The sequence below is a fragment of the Sander vitreus genome, unplaced genomic scaffold, assembly GCF_031162955.1.
Source record: "Sander vitreus isolate 19-12246 unplaced genomic scaffold, sanVit1 ctg513_0, whole genome shotgun sequence".
Classification (NCBI taxonomy): Eukaryota; Metazoa; Chordata; class Actinopteri; order Perciformes; family Percidae; genus Sander; species Sander vitreus.
In genome coordinates this window covers 15,001-24,175 of record NW_027595614.1, presented here as the reverse complement: position 1 = coordinate 24,175, position 9,175 = coordinate 15,001, and the positions used below count along the sequence as shown (strand labels likewise).

The window sequence follows — 9,175 nt, the reverse complement described above, 5'->3', positions numbered from 1 at the left end:
TGTTCATGTTTGTTCATGATATTCAAATGTATCATAGAAATGTCTAAATAAATCCAAATTGAAGCAGAAAGATGTGAGGTTTTACTGCCATCTGGTGGCTCAAAACAGACAGAAAAGGCTTTTTTTAATATTTAATACGACGTTACACACCTGCAGTTTGATGCTGTTTAATCTGTTACATCCTCCACATTAATAAGTTCACTTTCAACTGTAAAAGAGCAGGAAAATCATAACGTTATTAACGTGGGTTTTAAATGGGATTATATGTGATGTATTTTTCAGAATTTGTGTCTCTGTGTGTGTGTGTGTCTCTTTGTGTCTGTCTCTGTGTGTGTGTGTGTGTGTGTGTCTGTGTGTGTCTGTCTCTGTGTGTGTGTGTGTGTGTGTGTGTGTGTGTGTGTGTGTGTGTGTGTCTCTGTGTGTGTGTGTGTGTGTGTGTGTGTGTGTGTGTGTGTGTGTGTGTGTGTGTGTGTGTGTGTGTCTCTCTGTGTGTGTGTGTGTGTGTCTCTCTGTGTGTGTGTGTGTGTCTCTGTGTGTGTGTGTGTGTGTGTGTGTGTGTGTGTGTGTGTGTGTGTGTGTGTGTGTGTGTGTGTGTCTCTCTGTGTGTGTGTGTGTGTCTCTGTGTGTGTGTGTGTGTGTGTGTGTGTGTCTCTCTGTGTGTGTGTGTGTGTGTGTGTGTGTGTGTGTGTGTGTGTGTGTCTCTCTGTGTGTGTGTGTGTCTCTCTCTGTGTGTGTGTGTGTCTCTGTGTGTGTGTGTGTCTCTGTGTGTGTGTGTGTGTGTGTCTCTGTGTGTGTGTGTGTGTCTCTGTGTCTCTGTGTGTGTGTGTGTGTGTCTCTGTGTGTGTGTGTGTGTGTGTGTGTGTCTCTCTCGTGTGTGTGTGTGTCTCTGTGTGTGTGTGTGTGTGTGTGTCTCTGTGTGTGTGTGTGTGTCTCTGTGTGTGTGTGTGTGTGTGTGTGTGTGTGTGTGTGTGTGTGTGTGTCTCTGTGTGTGTGTGTGTGTGTGTCTCTGTGTGTGTGTGTGTGTCTCTGTGTGTGTATGTGTGTGTGTGAATCCTCTTAACGCAGAATCCCTTTTAAGTGTTCATTTATTCATAAATTAACACTTTACCTGCAGCAACGTATTTGCATTGCTTTGAATACTGACTCAAATATCCTTTTTTTTTTTTGCACTTTTAATATTTTATATATTTGTTAAAAACGTTTAAATGAATGTGCAAAAAAAAGACAAGTCATGTAGAAGTTTTTAAAATGAGGTTTTAAGGGGTTTAGCTTTCACCAATTTCAAAATAAGAGACAAGACAAGGGATATTTTGCTGCCAAACCAAAATAACTTGATTCAGATAGCAGTTTTTTGTGTATTTTTAGTGGTAAGTTAAGGATAAAGTAACGCTATTGTATTTATGTTTAATGGTTTGTGAAGAAAAAACGAAATTTCATTCGCAGTTTTCGCAGATATTTTTATTTTGAAAAACAATGAGCGGAAGGCGAATCTTCCTAGCTAACGGCTAGCTTGTTACTGGTGCCAAACAAACCGCTGGTTAGCATCGTAGGCTATGAGACTAGCAACAGCAACAGCAACGCCGCTGTCAACACTGCATTTTTCGACTTCACCGCAAAAAAAGTCAATTTAAAAGAAAGAAGAAATGGAAACAAACGCACCGAAGCGACGAGATAATAAGAAATCTCTTCGCGTGAAGGTGATAAGCCTCGGAAATGCGGAGGTCGGAAAGGTAAGTGACCGCACCAAACCCCATAGCGAATTCCGCTGATTTAAGCTCAGATGCTCCGAGCTGCGATGTACCGCGAAAGAAAAACGTAAGTTTTAGAGCTAGCTAACTATATCTCTGTTCAAGACAGTTTCAAAAACATTAGTTTACTACATTAATGGACGTTTCTTGTGCTGTTGGTATCAGGTTTGTGATCTTATTCGGTATGATTACTGCTGTACATTCGAACACCAGACTCCATATACAAATCCATTACTTTTACGCGTCCTCGCTTATTGCTGATAATGTATACACAGTGCAACATCAACGGACATGTGTTACGATATATTACTATGTTCTCTTTAACTCGGCGTATAAATACATGTTTAATATTTAACAATTTGAATAATTTTTAACGTTCCTCCTACTGTCTTGATTCAGCCGCTAAGGCGACAAACCGAGTGGACCAGGTAAACATTATGATATTGTAATACAGCGATGTCTGCTTGCTGGATAATATGTTTCCCGAATGTACCAGGAGAACCCAGTGATTATAAAAAGTCCATAAAGTATGTTAATCTAATCTGCGGTTCTTCATAAAAGCAATGAACCTTTTAAATTGGCACAATCTTCACTACAATTCGGCATACATCTTACGTGATAAGATACACAGTCAGTTTAAATAATCGGCTTTCTTTCGAGCATCATTCCCGCTCTCTTCATTCAGCATCCACCTTTAAATTGCTAGATTTCTGAAGGGAGTCTGGCGTGGAAGATGCCTCATTAGGAATCCATTTATTTCTTTTCAGAGCTGCATTATCAAACGCTACTGTGAGAAAAGGTTCGTTCCCAAGTATTTAGCCACGATTGGCATCGACTACGGTGTCACCAAGTAAGTATACTGCATATGTAATCTATTACTGTGTGTAACTTGCACTTTAAAATGTCATAATAGTAGTACAACTGTAATGTTTTGTGTTTGTTGTGCTGTCAGAGTGCAGGTACGCGACAGAGAAATCAAAGTGAACATCTTTGACATGGCCGGTCACCCTTTCTTCTACGAAGTGAGTCACTTCACCTTACCTTTATATGTGTGTGTGTCTGTGTGTGTGTGTGTGTGTCTGTATCTGTGTGTGTGTGTGTGTGTGTGTGTGTGTATCTGTGTGTGTGTCTGTATCTGTGTGTGTGTCTGTATCTGTGTGTGTGTGTGTGTGTCTGTCTGTGTGTGTGTGTGTGTGTCTGTGTGTGTGTGTGTGTGTGTGTGTCGTGTCATCTGTGTGTGTGTGTGTCTGTATCTGTGTGTGTGTGTCTGTGTGTGTCTGTCGTGTGTGTGTGTCTGTGTGTGTGTGTCTGTGTGTGTGTGTGTGTGTGTGTGTGTGTGTCTCTGTGTGTGTGTGTGTGTGTGTGTGTGTGTCTCTGTATCTGTGTGTGTGTCTCTCTGTGTGTGTGTGTCTCTCTGTCTGTGTGTGTGTCTATCTGTGTGTGTGTGTTTGTGTGTATCTGTGTTTGTGTGTGTGTGTGTCTGTGTGTGTGTGTGTGTGTGTGTGTGTCTGTCTGTGTGTGTGTGTCTCTGTCTGTGTGTGTGTGTGTGTGTGTGTCTATCTGTGTGTGTGTGTGTGTGTCTATCTGTGTGTGTGTGTGTGTGTGTGTGTGTCTGTGTGTGTGTGTGTGTGTGTGTGTGTGTGTGTGTGTGTGTGTGTGTGTGTGTGTGTCTGTGTGTGTGTGTGTGTGTGTGTGTGTGTGTGTGTGTGTGTGTGTGTGTGTGTGTGTGTCTCTCTGTGTGTGTGTGTGTGTGTACAGAAATACTATCAAAGTGAAATCACTCTGAAGTGACCCCTCTGCCTCTGATGTAAATAAAAGGAATAGGCTGATCAGTGTCAGTAATGGTGTGTGTGTGTGTGTCTCTGTGTGTGTGTGTGTGTGTGTCTCTGTGTGTGTGTGTGTGTGTGTGTGTCAGGTGCGTAATGAGTTCTATAAGGACAGTCAGGGCGTGCTGCTGGTTTATGACGTCGGCCTCAGGGAGAGTTTTGACGCTCTGGACAGCTGGCTCGGAGAGATGAAACAGGAAATGGGCTCTCAGGCCAACATGGACAGCATCGTGTTCATCGTCTGCGCCAACAAGGTCAGACTCACAGACACACACACACACACACAAGCAGACACACACGCAGACACACACACACACGCAAACACACACACGCAGACTACACATGCACTACGCAGACACGCACACAGAGATGCAGACACACACACACACGCACTGCACACACGCACGCAGACACGCATACATGCACACACACACACAGAGACACACGCACGCACGCACACTACACATGCACGCACATGCAAACACGCACGCACGCAGACACACACATGCAGACACACGCAAAGACTACACACGCATGCACATGACACATGCACGCACGCAAACACACACGCACGCAGACACGCACACATGCAGACACACACACAGAGAGACACACACACGCACGCATACGTAGGACACACACATGCACGCACGCATACACACACGCACGCAGACACACACATGCAGGCAGACTCACACTCAAGCACACACGCAAACACACACACACACACACATGCAGACACACTCACACAGACTCACACACACATACATACGCACGCACACGTTAGCAGATACCAGCAGTGGAAGTATTCAGCTCCTTTACTGCAGTAAAAGTACTTATACCACACTGTAAAAATACACCTTAGTGTAATAGCCTCGGTCTGCCACCAGGGGGAGTCAGAGCATGACATACGGGGTCAGAGCATGACATACGGGGTCAGAGCATGACATCAGAGCATGACATACGGGGTCAGAGTGTGACATACGGGGTCAGAGCGTGACATCAGAGCATGACATACGGGGTCAGAGCGTGACATACGAGAGCGTGACATACGGGGGTCAGAGCGTGACATACGGGGTCAGAGCGTGACATACGAGGTCAGAGCGTGACATACGGGGGTCAGAGCGTGACATCATGAGGTCAGAGCGTGACATACGGGGTCAGAGCGTGACATCAGTGCATGACATACTGAGGGTCAGAGCGTGACATCAGGGTCAGAGCATGATATACGGGGTCAGAGCGACATCAGCATGACATACGGGGTCAGAGCGTGACATACGGAGTCAGAACATGACATCAGAGCGTGACATACGGGGTCAGAGCGTGACATCAGAGCATGACTTACGGGTCAGAGCGTGACATACGGGTCAGAGCGTGACATACGGGGTCAGAGCGTGACATCAGAGCATGACTACGGGTCAGAGCGTGACATCGGGGTCAGAGCGTGACATACGGGGTCAGAGCGTGACATACGGGTCAGAGCGTGACATACGGGGTCAGAGCATGACATACGGGGTCAGAGCGTGACATACGGAGTCAGAACATGACATCAGAGCGTGACATACGGGGTCAGAGCGTGACATCAGAGCATGACATACGGGGTCAGAGCGTGACATCAGAGCATGACATACGGGGTCAGAGCATGACATCAGAGCATGACATACGGGGTCAGAGCGTGACATACGGGGTCAGAGCGTGACATCAGAGCATGACATACGGGGTCAGAGCGTGACATCAGAGCATGACATACGGGGTCAGAGCGTGACGTACGGAGTCAGAACAGTGCCAGTTTGTATTTCTGTTTTCTATGAAGGTGGATCTGTCGAAGCGGCGAGCGGTGGACGAGGGCGAGGGGCGTCTGTGGGCGGAGTCCAGAGGCTTTCACTACTTCGAAACGTCGGCACAGAGCGGAGAGGGCATCAACGAGATGTTTCAGGTACCAGCCGAATGTAACTAAGTACATTTACTCCAGCACTGTATACTTCAGTACTAAATGTTGAGGTACTTGTACTTTACTTTAGTCTTTTCTTTTCATGCCACTTTCTACTTCTACTCCACTACATTCATCTGTTCCAGCTTTAGTTACTAGTTACTTTAGTTACTAGTTACTTTAGTTACTAGTTACTTTAGTTACTCCTCTACATTCATCTGTTACAGCTTTAGTTACTTTAGTTACTAGTTACTTTAGTTACTCCTCTACATTCATCTGTTCCAGCTTTAGTTACTTTAGTTACTAGTTACTTTAGTTACTCCACTACATTCATCTGCTACAGCTTTAGTTACTAGTTACTTTAGTTACTCCACTACATTCATCTGTTCCAGCTTTAGTTACTTTAGTTACTAGTTACTTTAGTTACTCCACTACATTCATCTGCTACAGCTTTTAGTTACTAGTTACTTTAGTTACTCCTCTACATTCATCTGTTCCAGCTTTAGTTACTAGTTACTTTAGTTACTCCGCTACATTCATCTGTTCCAGCTTTAGTTACTAGTTACTTTAGTTACTAGTTACTTTAGTTACTAGTTACTTTAGTTACTCCGCTACATTCATCTGTTCCAGCTTTAGTTACTAGTTACTTTAGTTACTAGTTACTTTAGTTACTCCACTACATTCATCTGTTCCAGCTTTAGTTACTAGTTACTTTAGTTACTAGTTACTTTAGTTACTCCACTACATTCATCTGTTCCAGCTTTAGTTACTTAGTTACTAGTTACTTTAGTTACTAGTTACTTTAGTTACTCCGCTACATTCATCTGTTCCAGCTGTAGTTACTTAGTTACTAGTTACTTTAGTTACTAGTTACTTTAGTTACTCCGCTACATTCATCTGACAGCAGAATGAGCTGCAGACAAGCTGGTGAAAATAAGACTCTTTTTTTTGAAATATTACTACGTTTTTGTACTTGTAACAGAATATTTTTTACAGTGTGGTATTTATACTTTTACTGCAGTAAATAAACTAAATACTGAGGCAAAAAAACTCGTTTGTGTGTTTGTCTCTGTGTGTGTGTGTGTTTGTGTGTTTGTCTCTGTGTGTGTGTGTGTCTCTCTCTCTGTGTGTGTGTGTGTGTGTGTGTGTGTGTGTGTGTGTGGTCTCTCTGTGTGTGTGTGTGTGTGTGTGTGTGTGTGTGTGTGTGTGTGTGTGTGTGTGTGTGTGTGTCTCTCTCTGTGTGTGTGTGTGTGTGTGTGTGTGTCTCTCTCTGTGTGTGTGTGTGTGTGTGTGTGTGGTCTCTCAGTCCTTCTTCTCGTCCATCACTGACATGTGTGAGAACGGCGGGAAGCGTCCGGTGGCGGAGGTCAGCGTCGGCTTCACCAAAGAGCAGGCCGACACCATCCGCCGCATCCGGAACAGCAAAGACTCCTGGGACATGCTCGGGGTCAAACCGGGCGCCACGCGGTGAGTTCACACCAGTAGTTACTCACAGATGTTCACATACCCAACACAGCGTCAGAGGAGAAAGTCAAATAAACGAGAAAACGTCCGAAAAAAAACGAGAAAACGTCAGAAAAAAACCCGACAAAACGTAGAGAAAACAAAAGTCAAATAAACGAGAAAACGTCCGAAAAAAACCACCAAAACGTCTAAATGTCAACCAAAAAGCCCCAAAATAACCCCAACCCCGCCGTAGTAACCGTCGTCGTAACCACCGTCGTAAACACCGTCGTCGTAACCGTCGTCGTAACCGTCGTCGTAGTAACCATCGTCATAACCACCGTCGTAGTAACCGTCGTAGTAACCACCGTCGTAGTAACCATCGTAGTAACCACCGTCGTAACCACCGTCGTAGTAACCACCGTCGTAGTAACCGCCGTTGTAACCGTCGTCGTAACGTCGTCGTAACCGTCGTCGTAGTAACCGTCGTAGTAACCGTCGTAGTAACCACCGTCGTAGTAACCGTCGTAGTAACCACCGTCGTAGTAACCGCCGTTGTAACCGTCGTCGTAACCGTCGTAGTAACCGTCGTAGTAACCGTCGTAGTAACCACCGTCATAACCACCGTCGTAGTAACCACCGTCATAGTAACCGTCGTCATAACCACCGTCGTAGTAACCACCGTCGTAGTAACCACCGTCGTCGTAACCACCGTCGTAGTAACCGTCGTAGTAACCACCGTCATAACCACCGTCGTAGTAACCACCGTCGTCATAACCGTCGTCGTAACCACCGTCGTAACCACCGTCGTAGTAACCGTCGTCGTCGTAGTAACCGTCGTCGTAACCACCGTCGTAACCACCGTAGTAACCGTCGTAGTAACCGTCGTCGTAGTAACCACCGTAGTAACTATCGTAGTAACCACCGTCGTAGTATATACGATCCAAACCGTTGCTTTGTGAACCGTTGTGGTTCAGCAGGTGTTCGAGGTCTCTTCAACGAATAAGAACAAGCAGACAGTATATACGCATCTCCAGTGAGATAGAAAGACCCCCCTCTTTCTAAACATGACTCAACATTTCTTACAGTCAAACATAGTCAGACATTCAGGAGCAGCTTCACTTCTTCCCCTCTGGACCACTTTCTACCCCGAGGGTTAGACATCCCGTTAGTCTCAGCTATCCACGGAGAAGTAACAGATAGTCAGGGTGACCTTGTAGCCCCCATCTATCTGTTCAGCGTACACGTTACGTTCCCAGACTTTGTGGCTCTTTACTTTCATGTGAGAATAAGAAAAACTCCCTTTCAAAGAGACAAAGTAAAACCGAAATAAGACAAGAATATAAAGACTCATGCTTAAATATAATTGTGCCATTACACCGTGCATCCCCTAAGTGTATGAGTGTATTATTTTCAGTACTTCAGGCACGCTAAACGGTCCAGCTTTGAGTTTGGGAGCTCTGGCATCTTACAATAGGTCAGCTGTCAGATATGTGGGGGGTTACTTTTGATTACAGCATGAAATCTGACAAGCAGATCAGCAACGCTGTTAGAATGAGCTTTTTCCAGCTTCATTTCCTGGCTGTAGTTAAGCCCTTCCTGAGCAGGAACGACCTAGAAAATACTATTCATGGCTTAATGAGTTGATGGATTACTGTAATGCTCTCTGTGTTGGTCTGAGTCAGACCTCCATCTCACCACTACTGCTGCAACACACACTAGTTCACCCTGATCTCCAGAAGAACTACTTCCATGTCCCTGTTCTGCAGGTATTCCTCACAAAGGAGGAAGCAGTGGTGTGCCATTGAGAACGAGCTAACATGCTAACGGTTAGCCCCCTAGCCCCCCCCCCCCGTCCCGTCTCAGCTAGTGACGTAGAAAGCTGTGCAGAATCATAATGGATACACATGGAGGGGGGGGGGTGTGTCTCTGTCTCTGTGTTTGTCTCTGTGTGTGTGTGTGTTTGTCTCTGTCTGTGTGTGTGTGTGTGTGTGTGTGTGTGTCTCTGTCTCTGTGTGTGTGTGTGTGTCTGTGTGTGTGTGTGTGTGTGTGTGTGTGTGTGTGTCTGTCTCTGTGTGTGTGTGTGTGTGTCTCTCTCTGTGTGTGTCTGTGTGTGTGTGTGTCTCTCTCTCTGTGTGTGTGTCTCTCTCTGTGTGTGTGTGTGTGTGTGTGTGTCTCTGTGTGTATGAGTGTGTGTGTGTGTCTCTCTCTCTGTGTGTGTGTGTGTG

At 45.4% G+C, this 9,175-nt stretch overlaps 1 protein-coding gene across 1 annotated transcript in view; it reads left to right on the top strand.

Annotated features, from left to right (window-relative positions):
* The first annotated feature begins 1,438 nt into the window (after positions 1 to 1,438).
* The window catches only part of dnajc27 (DnaJ (Hsp40) homolog, subfamily C, member 27), an 8,649-nt gene continuing 912 nt past the window's right edge, over positions 1,439 to 9,175 (top strand). The window contains exons 1-6 of the mRNA XM_078245446.1: positions 1,439 to 1,730; positions 2,516 to 2,598; positions 2,701 to 2,770; positions 3,664 to 3,828; positions 5,388 to 5,510; positions 6,811 to 6,971. Coding sequence (XP_078101572.1) covers positions 1,644 to 1,730; positions 2,516 to 2,598; positions 2,701 to 2,770; positions 3,664 to 3,828; positions 5,388 to 5,510; positions 6,811 to 6,971 — 689 coding nt within the window. The 5' untranslated portion in view covers positions 1,439 to 1,643. The remainder of the gene's footprint in view (positions 1,731 to 2,515; positions 2,599 to 2,700; positions 2,771 to 3,663; positions 3,829 to 5,387; positions 5,511 to 6,810; positions 6,972 to 9,175) is intronic.